The sequence below is a fragment of the Corvus brachyrhynchos genome, unplaced genomic scaffold, assembly GCF_000691975.1.
Source record: "Corvus brachyrhynchos isolate BGI_N302 unplaced genomic scaffold, ASM69197v1 scaffold169, whole genome shotgun sequence".
In the NCBI taxonomy this organism is placed as follows: Eukaryota; Metazoa; Chordata; class Aves; order Passeriformes; family Corvidae; genus Corvus; species Corvus brachyrhynchos.
The window spans coordinates 761,949-779,765 of NW_008240030.1; the positions used below are offsets into that span (position 1 = coordinate 761,949).

The 17,817-nt window shown below is 37.1% G+C and overlaps 1 protein-coding gene across 2 annotated transcripts in view; it reads left to right on the forward strand.

Annotated features, from left to right (window-relative positions):
- NELL1 (neural EGFL like 1) overlaps positions 1 to 17,817 on the forward strand; it is a 294,743-nt gene that overhangs the window by 84,016 nt on the left and 192,910 nt on the right. For both annotated transcript variants that reach the window (XM_017743660.1, XM_017743662.1), the window contains exons 10-11: positions 686 to 785; positions 9,603 to 9,731. In XM_017743660.1, coding sequence (XP_017599149.1) covers positions 686 to 785; positions 9,603 to 9,731 — 229 coding nt within the window. The remainder of the gene's footprint in view (positions 1 to 685; positions 786 to 9,602; positions 9,732 to 17,817) is intronic.

Here is a 17,817-nt window from a genome sequence, read left to right on the forward strand (position 1 = left end):
CGCTCTATGTCTAGGATTATAGAAAATTTCTACCAGCTTCTAGCCCTCGTATCACAGTCTTATTCTAAATCTAGAAATCAAAATCACAGAAATATCTTTAGCTTGGTTTTGCACAGCAGTTTCTATAGGGATATCTCAAGATGAGCTTTCTTCTTTGAAGGACCTAATTTTGAAAATTAGGTGATCAGTAATTCTAAACAACAGACTCTTGTAATTGGACATGACAGAACAACACAACACTTGAAAATACTGGTCTTGCTGTGTATATTGGCGTTGAATAACTTGTCAGCGAAGTATGTAGACTGTGAAATAAGAGGAATAAAGCTCAGACTTGCAGAAAGCAGGAAGATTGTCTTTAACTTGGAATGAAATTCTTTAATTCCTTCAAATACTCAGAAAGAAGACAACTATACTTTGAGACTACATATTTGGTAAAACTAGAATAGAATTTTGAGCTGAAGTGCCTTGTAATCGTTTTATTTTGATGCTGAGCAGAGAAATGCACCACAGTAGATTACTCTAGATTTGACATTATGGTGGAACAAATGAATTTAACTTGCTTCTTGCTAGTTTACCAGTGTTGTCACTGGAAATTACTAGTGCTGTAGATGGAAAAGTATGTGATCCTTGCCACTGCATGTGTTTTCACCAATGTAATTTTAAAAAAAATGTTGTTTATTTTCAGAATGGAGTTTTAGTAAAAGTAGCGGAGACTTGTCCAGCGCTGAACTGCTCAGAAAAAGATCACGTTCTTCCAGAGAACCAGTGTTGCAGTGTTTGTAGAGGTAAGCCAGCTTGTAAGGAATATAAGTTGTTGGTTCAAGAGGGGATACATTGAAAGGAACAATTCCTTTGTAATACTAAGTACCTCTGTAAGCCTGATTCTAAAACCAGTCTGTGATACTCCTTTGGTTAGAAGACTTACCAGATACAAAGCTGTAATTGCTCTGAATTAGAGAGGAGGAGGGAGAAAAGGAAGAGCTGAGGGAGAAAGGGACCAATATCTCCTAAAAATTCCTATTAAAAGGATGCTATATTTGAAAAAGAAATATATTTTGTTGCTTAAACTTGCAACTGCAGGGTTTTGAAAATGTGTTTTTAAGGCCTCTATTTTAAAATTGCAAAAATAACGTTAAAATTCTAGTTTGATGGATATTAGGAGGTTGATTTAGATTTGAGCACTCTGAGGACTAATTTATGAATTAAGATGGACAGTAAAATAATACCAGTGCAAAACAAAAATTAAAAAATTAACCCTGGAGCCCAGAACCCCATTTTTCCTCCTTCCAATGGGATGTTGAGATGGAGGTTCCTCTTGCTTGTTTCGTTTCAGCCCTGTGAGTCCTGGTTGTAGGCTGGACCAGACTGAGCAGGCCATAGCTAAAATCTTAGTTGAGGAAATCCTCTTAAATGAGAAATGTGCAGGTATCACAAGGTTAAGAAACTTGAATGAGCTTTCTTCTTAAAACGTGTTCTGATCAGTGAATTGCTGAGTGAATAATCATTCCCTATGTATTGTATCTCTGTTCCTCATCTCTCCCTTGGTGCTGGGTCTCAGCTGAGCTTAAGGGGAGCCTGGTGTCTCGGGACTCACATCTCATCTGCCTTTAGTGATGCACCTCAGAGGTGTGCCAAGAGGTGTGCCAAATGAGCATCAGACATTTGCAGGCTTAGATGGTTATTGAGGTCTGCTGAATATTTGTCTTGCCTGCATATAAATTCCTCCAGTGCCATTGCAGATGGCGATGAAGGGGATCTGAATCTCTCCCTCTGCCAGTAAATATTAATTAGTAGATACGCATGGTTAAATATTTACTTAGGCCTTGAACTTGAAAACACATGCATGTGGTTGCAGGGACCAGCACGTTCGAGACTGCCTGTTGGGTCATGGTCTAAGAATATACACATTAATGTTTTTTAGTAGTTTCTAGAAACATCTGCAACTATTTAAGCAAACAGTAAATGTTGCTTCTCTGCCCCTCAGAGGGCTGGATGTCTTAATGATACTTCTTAACAGATGGCCCAGTTTGATGTAGTGCAGTACTGAAAAAAAAATATTCATTACTTAAAAGGATTAGAAATACGAAAGCTTCAAAGTTGATGGAAGATAAGTTCCGTAATTATTCACTTCCATATTATTGTTAGTGATAGGTACTCTTTTTAGATATTCATCCTCAAACTGACTTCATTATTTATAAGATGAATATTTATATTTATGTGATGGTCTCTAGAAGCAAGGGAAGGAATTGTATTTTTCCTTCCTCGGAATTCTGGTACATGATGCTTTCAATTTGAGACATTAAACCCCCACTTCACTTCTGCTTTACTGGACTGCTAAAACAGTACCACCTCCTTTTGTACTTCATCATTGCTTTTTAAAATTCTTTTGAAAATGACACCTAAAGGTATGATTAATTTTGTCAACTTTACAAAGGCATAAATTCAATTTAGCACTCCTAAGTTGCTTTTTATATCTGGAAGTAGAATATATGCTGCTTGACACTTTTGCTTCAGTTGCATGCAACCCAAAGTGGTAGTATATAATTTTATCATGTGCTGTTGTTAAAAATGGATATTTATTAAGAATTCCATATTTATTATGGGTTTTATCAAGCAAACAGGTGCTCTCTGATATGGCAAGCAGGCCACAGTTTCTGATCCTGTAATGTGCCAGCATATCCTTTACTGGGAAAGGATAGGCTGCTTCTCTTGTTTGCAGAAATGACTTCTTTCAGAGACTATATTCAGCTTTTTTTTTGTCCAAGCCAAAGTAGTTAGGAAGGCATAGTGTAATAATTGCTGGCCTGAATAAGCAAAATTATTTGTTGGAAGGCCACATGGATCATTTGCACATCATATGCAAATTTCACATCGTATGTATGATGATGCAGATAATTCATTGCATTAGCCCTTAGCTAAGCCTTAAGTTACTCAGCAGAATATTTAGTAAGCATTTACTAGCAATGTTAAGTGAGAACATTATTTCTGTGTTAAGTTTATCAGTGCATGTTAGTGACTGGTAGGTTCTGGGCTTTTATCAGTTTGTGTTGTCTGTAGTATTTGTAGTTGTGGAAACAGAAGACTTCTACTGAATTTCATGTTCTGTAGAGTTATAGAATATATTTGCTGAATTGGGCAAGGGTGACAGGTTTGCATCTTGTGCTTTTCTAGCTGCAGCAAAGGAATTTCCATTTAATGAAAGGATAAATATGAAGGGATCAACAGAAGTAAAAAAAAAAGCCCACAGAGAAACACAAAATCTTCATGGTGCTGTGGTATGAGACTGTACCCTCCTCAGCAATCTCTGTGGTACTTACTGCAATAGTAGCTAAGTGCCATAGGTTATGCAGGGTAAAACATAAATCTGTGGTGTTTATGGAGATGGAAGCTGTGAGCCAGCAAAGAACAGAGTTGAATACTGTTATGTACAGAGCTGGTGGGTTTCCTAGATAGTCATTATTGTTTGTAAATGGTAGGAAAAATAAAGACAGCAAATAATGCCTGGTCTTGTTTATGTTTGCTACATGAGTTTATAGTGCAGCAAAAGGTAATAGTATATTGCTAAGAGGCAATTTCTAGATTTCAGGGAGATGATTGTGTGAGGTGTACAGCAAGGTGAGAGTAGTATGGAAGAGCTCTGCTTTAAAATGACAGCTTATTTTTGTGATTTGAAGTACTGAATGCATAAATGGGCCTCTCCACATCTGTATATGGGAACTATCCTTGGCTGTTATGTAGAGTATACCCAGTTTTTCCTTTCATCTGTGGGCTTTAATATAAATGTCTGCTTAAACTATATGGCTGCTTTATACTTTCCAGCAGGACAATGTGGTGTTATTAAACTGTCTTTTAGGCTTACAGAAAATTTAGTTAATTTTCAAGTTTCACAAAGAATCATTGTGTCACAAAATAACGTGTTTTACTACTTCTGAGAATCACTCATTTTTCTTACAGCATGCCTGCTACATTTTTTATAGCCCAGGGACAAATCTAATACAAAAAATAGTGTCCTGAGAGTGTTTTATTGTTCCCTTTAGCTGTTTTTCTCCTTGCCAAAGATAGTGTATAATTTTGAAAGAGTGGATTTTTTTTCTCTTTTGCATGAGTGATTCAAATAAAATTTCATGAGAGAATTTTCATGTTGTTGTGCTCACAACATTTAAATATGTAAAAATAGCCTTAACAGCCTTAGCAACTTCAGATGTGCTCCTCTTCCAAGAAAGAGTGTGATGAAATAATGAAGTAGTGAGAGCGGTTTTGTTTCTAGAGAAAATAATTATTTGCTGTTCTGCAGTATGGTGGGACTGATGGATTTAGATTGACTGCTGACACGCATTAGGAGGAAAGGGAGACTCTTACTGATGAGGTGAAGCATACATTTTACAGCAGGGAGCAGCATTTAAATCTAAAAATGGGGCTTCTGCCTCCCTTCTTTGTGCTGCTTTGCTTTGTTTTGTTTTGGGGAGGTTTGTAGTTGTTCAGTTAGAGGGCGAGAAGGCTCCTCAGTTGTGTATGTTTCTCATCTCTTCCCGCCCGGCTGTGAAACTCAGATTTGACTCTTCAGAAATTGAATTTTTCCCATTTGTTGCTGTAAGGTTGGAGTTATTTCAAGCTTTTTGATTTATTAAGATTTAATGGCAGTTGATAAATATTAATTAGTTTATTTCTAAACATAGTTGTAGCATTACTTAGGATTTAGAAGAGCTTTCTATCTGAAAAAAGAAGAAATCTTTTTAAGCTTGTTAGTCTGTGTAGTTACCATTATTCTATTGCACGCAGATAAGCACTGTGTAATAAGCTCTGCATTCAAAAAAAAAGAGTGTAAGAAGTTGCTGTTTTATGTCAGACCACTGAGTTCTGGGACCACAGTCTCTGAAGGTGTAAAAGCTGCTGCTCAAAGTGCTGCTTTGCACATGACTCCTTAAAAACTGATTCAGATCATGGAAAGGCGTAATTGGTAATGCAAATTTTAAGACTCTTCTATGACTTGGCCCTCATATTTACCTTACATATTTATATTGTAACTGTGGGGTTAAACCCTAACGGTAGAAAAGATTTTGAGGTTGAAACTACCTTGGACTTTTGAACATTGCTGGTGCATTTTAACAGAAGCATTATGACAGTTTTTTGGGGTTTTTAAAGAACTCTGTAAATGTGAGACAGTGAAATGAAGGATATCTTTTTGAACAGCAAGAAAACAGGAGTTTTACAGTTTTTGATGTGAACAGCTAAGGCTTTTGTAAGAAGTATAGAAAACAGTACAGAAGTTACAAGGAAACCCTCAGAAACAAGGAGAGGAGCATTAGTGTTGGCCGTAAAAAAAGTAAGAAGAGATAAGGATCTAAAATGTATTGATTGCCACTGTAGTCTTGAATGAGTTCTTGCATTTTACAATCAATAATTAAGCCAAATTACCAAATATGTTAGGTATGTAAAAAACTGGATGATAGCACAGAACAGCTTAGCATGCTGCTCTGCAGAAGTAGATTCTGGTAACCACAGCTTGGAAGATGTTGCTTGGAAAAATAAAAGTAATGTTCAGGTGTCCCAAAATGGAATAAATTTTTAATTTGAGATATCTGACTTGGGGTCACCAAGGCCTAGCCAGTTGTTCTGTGCCAGTTCCTGATGCTGCAGAAGTGATAGTTTTATGGCTGCTAGCATGTGTCTGGTACTTTTCCTAATTGTCTTAGTACATTTAATAATGGTCATTCTGTAGTCAGAATGAAGGAGTAGAAGGAAACCTGTATTTCTTAAGAAAAAGATGGAGCAAACATTTCAGCAGCCTTGATAAAGGAAGAGAGTAATGTTATCAGAAGTGTTTGGGGAACAAACAGAGGTCATCAGGCCCATCAAGAATCTGAACACACTCTTCAATATTTAATTCCCCTGGTAGTATCTAATTGTGTTTTGGATGACTTTGAAGGGCTGTTGCACACGTTTGATTGTGTGTGTAGGCGCAGGGAAAATGGTTCCTGGCATCTGTTCTGAATGCATTCATCTGTAATTTTAATTCATACTTTCCTTTTCATCTGTGCTGGCCTGAAATTAGTTAAGATTATCAGAACTGTTTAAGATTTTCTGTGGTTTTGTTAAATCCTCTCCAATTGCCTGCTTGCTGAGATGTGATGATTCCATTTTAAGCCATTTCTTATATTTAGAGAGGAGCTGATTGTCTCAGATAAGACTGCTGAATATTCTGAACGAATTGTTATTTTGGCTGGACAATGGGGATGCATGCCCTCTGCTATCTCCCACCCATCTGAAATGTAGAGATCCCACTGCAAAATCAGTGGGTGGTTTTGGCATCTCTGTAGGTATCTTTAAGGAATCCTATGATCCATTTCACACCAAAGAATTAATAAAAATCAGATATTTAGCTCCAAAGCTCCAGATGGGAGAATGGAGACCAATGTCTAAGAAATCCAAGAACCACACTTTCTTGATATGCATCTTTTGGCTCTTTTGAACTGCTAATTTTGCATTTTTGCTGCAAACAAACAAACAAAAAAAAGTACTTCGAGAAACCTCTGATCCAAGCAGCGGTGTGCTTTTTCTGACAGAGGCACGGTGAACCCCTGCTCTTCTGTTCTATCAAGTACTTTTTTTCCTGGTGTTTAACCTTAAATTACAGTTGTTTTGTAAAAGCTTGGTAACATAAAATGTTGTAGCACCATGCGCGCTCTTAAAGGGAATGGCTTCCACTATCCACTTACAGAGGTATTGAAGAAGTTTGCTGAAATGCTATGGGAAAGTAAAGTGGAGTCACTTCTAGACAGCAATTTTAACAGATAGGGAACAGTTTCACAGGTCTTTTATAATAATAAATGCCAAGGCAATCTAGAGATGTAGTAGATGTTCTGTGATTGTGCATTCCTAATAACAGGAGAAACATGGAATGTCCTTTAGAGCCTTTATTTTCTCAAGTTACAGAACTGGAGTGTTACTTTAAAAATTTAATTTAAAAAATCAAATATTAAAATTAATTATTCAGATATTAAAACTATTATTTAAATAAAAATATATATTAAAATAATTATTAAAAAATTCTAATTTAATGCTCTTTTAATAGCCTTCAAGCTTGGAAACCTGATTCTGGATGGAGGCTGTTCGCGTTTGAGTTGATAAAGGGAACTAAAGCAATGAAGGTTTTTCCAGAGAATTTTTATAAAACAGGTGACAGCTCTAGTGGCAAAAAATGGATAGCTAGGGTATCCATCATATTTACTGATGAATTCCAGAGGTGGAAAATAAACAATGAAGTATTCACAGGGCTGTGATGTGATATCGAAAATTAATCATTGGCTTGTACTTGGGAAAAAGTGCTGTTAGAGAAGAGTGGTTGATCTGGGACTTGGGACTTGTGATGACAGTTAACTCTGAGAAGCCATCGATTTAGCTAATTGGAAGTCTTAAATTTGCCATGAGCTGATCATAACATAAAACCTTGACTCACTGGGATAAAAAGAGCCTAGAAACATAGAATTTTGGTGCAGGAAGTTGTACCAGCACTCTTGTAACTAAAACATGCTGAGAAAGATGAAATATTTTTAATAGGTTTGGATGAGAGGGAAATAGAAATAAATATAAACAAAATACCCTGAGACAGAGCAATAATCCATGTGATATTTTCAAACTTGCCTGGCTTAATACACCGATCTGTTACAGAAGTTCTGACCCAATAATAATCAAATCAAATCAAGCTCATACTCTGCATGAGCTCAAAGGAGAATTATTATTCTAAAGAAGCAGGAAACAGACTAGGATGTCATAGTCTTAGGGGAAACAGTGACAAAGTAAATATTATAAAACTTGTTGTCTCTTGGATGTTATCTGGAATGCTGGTAGAATAGTAATCCTGAGTGGGGAGCATAAATTAGATGCTGGATGGATAAGTCTGAGGAGATGGGTTCCAGTGTTTAGTTTCAATTATAGTTATAAAGGCAAAAAAGAGAAGTCAAATATTGTGATTGCATAAATGGCTAAAGGCAGTGTATTGGCACCCTGTTTTACCAGTCTAAAAGGTACCTGGGCTTGACAAGGGTGAATCTGGAATACCCGAGTTGTTTTTATCAGACTGTGAAATGAGTAAAGACTAGAAGGGATAACTGAAATTTTCATTAAGGGAATTGGTTCTTTCTCCCAAGCTGGATTACAATGAAAGAAGGAGCCAACTGAGCGCAAGGAACATACCTTGCCTGGTAATAAAATTAACTTGAACTGTAAAATTGGATGTTGACACTGCGAGTGTCCTTCTTGCTAACAGGTGTTAACATTTGAAAAAAATTACCTCAGAACTCAACATTAGATGATCAGATGCATAAATTTGGAGTGCAATAAACCGACACAACCCGAGTGTTAAATTAGTAGACAACTAAAGTGTGTATGTAAAAACAAATTAAAATAGGACATCAAAGCAAGGGGTATGAACAGAGACCTGGATCTGGCATTTAGATGTTCAAAGTCTGGGTCGTGTTTATCTTAGCTGTTTTTTTAGGGGATGTTAGGAAGTTTATGATCAATGAACTAAAACTTTTAGTTTGCTTCTTTATGACCATGCAGAACTGGCAGAAACTCTTCTTGTATTCAGATAAGCACAAGTTGTAATGCCAATAGATGATGGTATGTCTGGGTTTCTGCTTTTCCTCCTTCCAGGACAGAAAATGGAGACAAAATAGGAATTACCAAAATGACTGCTTATATATCTCAGACAAATAGAAATTGACTCTTGGATAATAATAGAGAAAATCCATAAAACATACACCAGTGGGGGGAGGAAAAAATTCTGTTGTCAGATTCTGTAAGTTATTTCTTAACTTCCAGTGGAGTACCTTTAAGAGATGAAGTTACAGTTACTTTTGCTTTAGACTTAAGCAGAGAAAGATGTTGACATGTCTCTGAGAAATATTGAAAATCAGAAAGAAAGAACTTCAGGCACTTGTACCTTTACAGAAGGAAGTGGGAAAGTTCATCCTGTTTTTAGAAATGACTCTATGGAATAAAAGACTCTGTTCACAAAGAAACTACTGAGAATTTGTGTGAAGGGAAAAGGAGACATTAATAAAAATTCTTCGTGATAGAACATGATGCATGGAATAATTATAAACTGTAGAAACAATCAAGCTGGTTTTGGATGACAGAATTACAAGGCAGTGTATGAGGTTGCTTTGACTACCGGTTCAGTTTTGTGCAGTGTCTCATTTTGGTCTACTAAAAGCACATGTGCTTATGTATAGTAAGAGAAATTTTTTGTGTTCCACTTCATTGTCCTTGTGATGTAAGTTAGCATTGCACTTCCTGACAGTCAGAGACTTAATGCTACGTGGGTTCAGTAGAACACTAATGAATTGTTGTTGCTTCCTGCTTTGGAGTTTCTTTTCTTCTGAATAAAACTAGTCATACAAATATCTTTTTGAAGAAAATGTCTTTTCTGAGAATGAATTGATGGAGAAATCCAAAAAGCCTGTATGCACCAATGAGGTTTAAGGAGAAAATTTGGAATGTGAAATGCCGAAGTTTTTGAGTGATACAGTGAATGCAAATATCTGAATATCTGAACTAAACATGTTTTAAAACTCTGTTGCATGTTTCTTGTATTTTAGGCCATAACTTCTGTGCAGAGGGACACAGGTGTGGTGAAAATTCAGAGTGCAAAAACTGGAACACAAAAGCTACTTGTGAATGCAAGAATGGTTATCTCTCTGTCCAAGGAGACTCTGCATATTGTGAAGGTAAACAAAATATTCAAAGACTGGTTCCCTGAACACCTTACTCAAAAACATAATATGAAATGAATGGTAGGTGAATGAATTTCATTGCAAAGTTCAGTTTCATGGTGGTGAATATCACAGGGACCTTTTTTGTTCATAAATGTGGACTGAAGATTACAAGTGGTGCTGGGCCACCCTGTCTATAGGTATATTTCATTGTTGCAGTTGTGTCTTTGCACACCACGGTCACGCTGTCAGGACAATTTTTAAAACACTGTTTTTCAGGCAGTAGCACCTGCCTTCTAAAATGCTTTTTAGAGAACAGTGATGTTATAAGATGCATTAATTTAGGAAGTGGAAATTCTGCAGGCATTTGTGAGAACGGTAAGTGTGAAGGAGTACAGAGGCTCGGATATAAAAATGATGACCTGCAGTCCTTCCTGAAGTACTTCTGTGGGAGAGGTACTTTACTGAAATGGTTTTCCTATGATACGTAGGAGACCTATTTCTGAGAAGATTGTAGCTGAGGTAGTTCTGTTCATGTGTTATGCCATCACAGGAATGAATGCAGTGGGGTATTATTCTCCTTTTTGTTTCTCTGTTTTCTAGAGATTGTTATTCAGAGCTGTGATGTACTTCTTAAAAAGTAAATTGATGATTCAATATATACCACATTCCTTCCTGCCTTTGGATTGTGGGTTGTTTTTTTTTTTTAATACCCTTGTATGTCAGGCTGCAATATTAAATCTTTTGACCATCATAGGAAGTTTTTGAACTGCTCTGTAAAAAATATTTCCCTAGATTGTTTTTCCAATAGTGCTGGTGATGGAAGGGGATGGCATTTTTGACAAGCTGTTAAAATATAGCATAAGAATTGGAATACTGAGGGCTGAGGATGAAAGAATAAAAAAAGACGTGTGAAAGGTGCTTAAATGATCCTGCATTCATAAAAAGGCTTTTTAGTATAAGCAAGTGAACAGGGTGTCTTGAAATAGCAGTTTATAAATGTGCTCAGTAAAGTGCAGCTTTAAATCTTATGGTATTTAGTCTTTTCTCTACAAACAAGAATTTGAATGGTCCTTTATATTCACTTTCAGTGCCTGGGAAAACAGTTCCCACATGTGTTCCTAAAGGTAGGCAGCAGATATATTGTGTATAGAGAGAAACTTTTTTGTACAAAAACCTGTAAGAAAACTGCTTTATAGGTACTACAAAGACTTGCTGCACATCAGAAGACAGGCTGTTTATCAGCTGTGATACATAATCCAGTATTAATTATTTGGGGTTTTTTTGCTGTTTTAAATAATGACAGTGCTTAGTGTTTTTATTTACCTAGACAAAGACTGTCCCTTTTCTCTTCTGTGGAAAAAATTTAAACATCTTGACCCAAGCAATTTTGGAGATATTGGCAGTACATTAGTGGTAGTGATGGTGGAAAAAAAGAGCTTTTTAAAAGAAATTAACAGGAATTGCAACATACATGGGTCTATGTTGCATAAATTTTTGGAAGGGCAAATTAAATCCCTGATTTCCATGTGCGTGCGTGAAACATGAGGCAACAGAACAAACAGCTGCTTTTGCTGCCTGAGACCTTGGGATGGATGAGAGTGTTGCTTTCTGCATGTTAGGAAATTATAAATTTGCTAGATGGAGTGTCATTCTCTGGAGGTAACACAGAATAGAGGCCCTTGAGCAAGGGGAGCTACAGACTGACAAATTGATTAGCCGAGAGGTGACTCAGCCCTGTGAAGAGCTTCCTTTCACTCCTCAGAACAGCTTTCTGCAAAGTTTCTTTTTATGCCTCTCTAACCTCATTCCTCTCATCTACGTGTTTAATCTGCTAAATAGAATAATTTCATAGTTGGCTGTACAATAGTCTCAAATGCGTGGTGGAGCTGTGATTTACACAAATGAGGAGAAAGGCCTGTATCTGAAGGTACAGTTCAGCAGAAGGTTGATATAGTATAGGGGTGGATTTTATCTTTTGCTGTTCTGAATTTCTGTGTGTAAGAATTAAATACTCAAAACACCTGTGGAAGCAAGGAAGATCTCATGCTCAGCTGTAGTTCTGAATTTGTCTTTGCTAAGCCTTTAAACTTAAGACATGTAAGATTACCGTTTCCTTTGAAATGGAAGGTTAAATTATTTCAAACTCATGGGATGTGCTGGTAAGTGGCACCTTAGTTTAGGGTGCTCCAGATCATTAATTTGGAACTTTCCAAATTGCTCATCTCTTCCAGTGTGCTTGAAGTGGTTGTGCATGTGAATTGTGATGTATAGTATTATTTTACCTTACCTATGATTTTACTGTTTTTTCTGCTTGCTCTTATTTACACTCTTCTATCATGCTGGAGTTTGGTATCATTTTCATTTTGTAAGATCTCTGAAGTATTGTGTTTGAGTCTGCTCTGCTTTTTGAAGTATTTGTCTCTTTTTTTTTAACTTTGCATATTCACATTGACAGGACAGTGGAAAAATAATTAAAAAGATTCTAACTTTTATTGGAGAATTGGCATCAACAAATTTTTAAAATAAATAATAAAAAACGGAGAGTCTTTTACTATTCATTCTCAGCAACTGCTTTTCAAGTACTTAAAAGCTTCTTAAGTCAAGATGTACATATAAGATAACCACTTATATGCATTCATTTTTGAAATAACAGAGATGTATTCAGGGAAGACAGTTTCTGAAAGGAAACAAGTAAATGAAGCTTGTAACAAATGAAGGAGATAACTGGAGATTCCTCTGTGTTCTATAAAAGCAAAGTATTTTATTTAAAAACAGAAAAGTTGGGTTTTTTCTGACATTTGGCTGCTTGTCTTGTGTATGTAAGACATAATTACAGCATTTGTATTTTGAAAAGAGATGTATAGAAACATTTTTATTAATCATGTGGTCTGAGGTTTACCTAGAGCTGTGGATACTTAGACACAAGTGTTGAACCGGTGTCCTCTTGTCACATATTCACGGATAAATCCTGGGACATGCAAGTAAGCTAGCCAAGTCCAAGGGCTGTGGGACTCAAACATCCCCATTGCAGCAGTGCGTGCACACTCACCGCTCTGGCATCTCAGGACGTGACATACGGGCACCTGCCTTGAGCTGTGGAAGCTGCATGTGTGTTAGTGCCACATGGGGCAGCAGTTTGTGGCAAAACCAGGACCAAAATGGGGAATTCATTTGGGTCTGCCTTACACTGATTGTTCCAGATGTGTTATGTGATGTGTGCAGCAGACATGCAAATACTTACTTACACACTTATGTACTTCTTCAAAGCTGAGAAACTCTGCAGTCTGTGGCTACGTTGCAAATAATAGGACAGTCTGCATATTGTGAACTAAGAGACAGGAAAGTGTCAGCACATGGAGAGTCTGAAGCCCAGAGATGATAAAGAAAGGAAAATGAAGCCTCCTCAGCTGAAAGCCAGGCTTGTTGCTAGCTAGCATGCTGATGCTCACTTTTTAGATGCTAACGGGCAAAGGGCCATCTCTTCTGAAAAGCATGTGGTGATTTTCTGCTATATATTTCATAGTGAAGAGGAAAGGAGTAATATTTCTCTGCCATATTTCAGCTCCCCATTCTTTATTACCTTCTTAGCTTGAAACATTTGCAGCCCCTTTCTACCTGCAAAGTTGTGTTGGTACAAAAGTGATTTTTATGTCATTGCTGTTGAGATCCCATCCATTGTGAGAACTGGTAAAATCTGAAATGGGATAGATACCACAGGACGAATGCATGCTTCTTCTCACTGGCAAGAGTGCATGGAACAAGAAAATTAGTATTAACCTTAGCCATCCTTTCTGCCCACTTACTTACGCCCCTGAGAAGCATCTAATGAAAGTGGTACAGTGGCATACCACAAGGTGTCTTGTCATGTTACACAGCATATGCTCAACCAGTGTCACCAGAGAATGGCCTGTGATATATAGGTGTCATATAAGAAAAGATCCATTGATTAAAGTGGACCTACAAGATGAATAATCTCATTTTATGATGAGATTGTATTTTTTCCCTGTATACCTGATTATGTTCTCTAGGATGATTCTTACATGACATGACCCTCACCTGACCCAGTGCTGCTACATCAGCTTAAAGAGTGATGAATGAAATACCTTAATATTTGTGAAAATTCATTCCATTTTTGAACTTGATAGAATGCTCTGGAAGCACACGTGACTTTCAGAAGGAGCGTGTTACTTAATCTGTTGTTAACAAATTATTGCTCATTTCAAAAAAATTTCACATAAGCTCTGAAATGCTAGCCAAATTCAGAAAATCTGCCTACTTTGTGCTCTAAGGAAGAGTTATGATAATTTTACTGGGCTTGGCAGATTTTGGGAAGATGAAATAAAGACGAATGAAAGCTTAGGGAGAAAACTGAGTGCTCATTTTCCACTGAGCATAGATCCAAGCATGCAGCATGGGCACCTGGCAGAATGTCTGCTTGGTGTGCTTGAAATCTCAGGACTTTGTTGCTAGCTATTGTAAAAATAGCTAATTTCCTTGTGATCACATTTAATTTCCTTGTGATTTGCAAGTATGTTCCAGACACATACAGTAGTCTTTATTGCTTTCAGTTTCTTTTCCTTTGAACTTGATTCCAGATGTAGTCAGGAAATTCTTGACAGAAAGATAGGTACATAAATATATTGAAAATACTGTTCTGAAGAGGCATTAGTGTAGGCTTGGTCAGAAAATGTTTATTTCCTGAAAGTCACTTAGCAAAAAAAATACAACAGAAAAAGAAGATGGGGTTTTTTCCCATTATTGCAGAAATCAGGAAAAATTAACCTTTTTAGATTAATGATTTAGTTCCAAATTCAAAGACATAACTATCAGAATGCTTTAGTGAAAATAAAGTTTAGATGGATTTTTTTCCCATTATTGCAGAAATCAGGAAAAAATAACCTTTTTAGATTAATGATTTAGTTCCAAATTCAAAGAAATAACTATCAGAATGCTTTAGTGAAAAAAAAAAGTTTACTTCTGTTGCAAAACATAGTGGAACAAAAAAATCTTTCATCATACAGTGTGGCTTCTGTTACGGTTTTGGAGATGAGAGAGCTTCATAAAGCTTACCTCTAGTATTTAATCCTTTGACTCATCACATCCTGTGCATAAATAGCTGTTCAGTGTGCAGAACTTTTCTCAAGCCGTTTGAACTGAAAAAGAATAAACCCAGTCCTGCGTATGGCCCTCAGAGTAGAAGTCTGCTGGCAATCCACTGAGTTTTCACAGCTGGTGTTTTTCTTGCTCTATAAAATAAGGTGAATTTTGTTGAGTTTTCCTCTCCTCCTCTGTAGTGATTTCACTGCAGCTGTTCTAATTTCACCACACTGTGGCTTGGGAGGTGACATTAACATTATGTGGTACCATATAAACCTTCTGTGTGGCAGTGATGTACAACTGTGGTTTTGGATGGTGTCCACTGACTTGACTCCTGGGTCAGCTTTTAATGATAATCCTTCTGCTTGCTGTACTCTCAGAAAACCTGCATCACAAGATGTCTGTTTCTTGCAGATGTTGTTCAGTGTGCTGTAATAAACTTCCATTCTCTGCTGCATAGGTGTGAAGATACAGATACATACACAGAACTGTGCATACTTCAGGTAATTTCATGAAGTTAAGGAGTTGGGACAAATACTGATGGTAAATGCACTGATTTTTTTCTCTATGCTGAAACCGTAGAAAAGGGGGAGGGCAGGAGAAGAATCTGAAAGTGTTACAGTCAAATCATCATCTCTGTTCCAACTGAAACACTGCCATTAATGTTGTCTTTGAGGCAAATTCCTCATGGAGATTTACAAAACAATACCCAAAACCACCTCTGCATGCCAAAAACCCCAAACAGCCCCTCCACCCCTGCCTTTTATAAACACATAATTTGATGCCAGGTTGCTTTTTTAAAAGTTCACATTTTCTTTGAAAGACACTTCTTAACCTACTTTTTAACATTTCAGTTACCTAACAGTGTCAAATTTAAACTTCTACAATGTATGTGATCCTATTTATCAGTGACAGTTGGTTTTCTTGGTGATACAAGACAAATAATACATTTGTCCTGTGTACTGTTTTCATAGAGAGAGACTTTTTATTTAAAATTATATCCTTAACCATCACATGAACTCAAATTAATCTTTTATAACATGATCAAAAGGTAGGCACTTGTCTGTCGGTGTCCTGGCTTTGTGGCTATGTGGACTTGAATAAATGAGACTACAGATTCCTTGTGCTATGAGCTGCTGGTGGAGGAGACTGAATTAAAACCAAAACAGACCCCTTCCCTCTCAAGTTCACTGGATGGTGGTAAATTCAAGGCAGAGATTATATTCTTGCCAGTGGACAGAAAGATTTCAAGCAAAATACTAAAATTTTTATCCTAAGAAGATTTAAGAGTTTTTTGGAAGGTGATGTTTGTGCCTTATATGGCTCTAGATAGATTATTTCTGTTATCAAAGCTGCTTTTATGTTTACAAGTTAATTAGTTCAAATTCATATTCCAACTACAGAAACCTGGAAAGTGGAACTATTTGCCATCCCCTGCAGTTCTTTTGGTGTAACGTCATGCTGAGATTTATATGAAAATAAATTCTAATTTCTAATAAGGTAACCATATGTTTTGGTGCTGTTGTAATAAAGTGTCATAAATAATTATGGCTCCTAAGGAATTCAGGCTTGCAACTGTCAGTTCTTATGTTAGTAACTCTCATATGAACAAATTATAATCATTGATTTTAAAGGAAAAAACATCCTCACCCCTTCAGGATGGCAATGAAAATCCTGCTCTGAGGCTGCTGAGATTTTTGTTTACATGAAGAGATTTGGGATCTTGTGTCCCCAAATCAATAAATGTTCTTACATGTTAGGGTTGCATTCTTCTGAAATTGTACAGGATATAATTTGATAGATGGATTAATGAAAACCCAGTGCCATGTTGTTGGCTACTAATCATAGTAGAACTGACTTAAAAGCTGACCAGTGGGAGAAAAAAGGCTATTGCATGTTCCTTCTGTGTCAGTGTAATTATCTTTTTCACTGTAATGACCATTTGTTGTGTGCAGACTGGAAGCTTCAGACAAAGTGTTTTAGAGAAACCCTTCTCTTTAGTCAGGAGGTGCAGAAAGGACCCCCTTGCTTTCAAAACTCCTCAGAGAGGAGTCTGGGTGCAGCTGGATCGAGGCTTAGCCGCAGACTTGGTCAGAGGTTTGAGTCTAAAGGATTTTGTAGGTGTAATTGAACCTTAGTATGATTTTGTTCCACAGGGTTAAGGATGGCAAACCAGATATATTTATATAAAAATAAGTGATTTATTTTGACAATGATTAGACTAAAAGTTCTCAATCAGAATTATTTACTACACAGTAAAGGCAGCTGTGATTACTAGTCCAGTATAATGCACTATTTTTGAAGCAATATCAAAGGAATTATATTAAAGTTAGCAAAAGCAATTATTCAGTAGAGAATGATGTTACTCATCCATACCAATGGCCATGGGCAGATCCCTTTTGCTCACCCTGCAGGATGTCCCCACTCAAGGGAGGAGTCCCTGCACGCACTCCAAGGAGGGGTGTGTTAGAAGACCTTGCTGCTAAACAGTGGGATTGGGATTTTATAGGATGGAGTGTGAGTCATGTGTCTCCTGGCCAGCTGTGTCAGCTCAGCATCTTTACTTCTCAGTGGTATCACTGTTGGTTCCTTTATCAGGTACTTTACCAGGTCTGCCACATCTTCACCTCTCTGTCAGGAGGCTGGGATTTGGGATTGATGGGTCAGGCTGGTTTCAGCATTATTCAACACCAAAAGCAGCAAGAGACCCCTTCTCCTTTCACCACAGACAGCTCTGTAAACAGGGCACTGTTCCAGTTGTTTCACCCCCACTCCAGGCAGAGCATCCTGCTACACCCTTACAGCAAATTGTCCCCATAGCATGTTCCAGCAGTGAAAGAGGGAGAAATCCATACAATCAATGGGGATGTGTATGTCCTCCACCCTGTCAGCAGAAAGAGCTTTTGCTGGTCTTCACTCATTAAGCCCCTGTATTGATCCTGATATTTCCAAAATTCTTTTCTCAAATTATTAAACAGTATAGCTCATGTCACATTCCTGC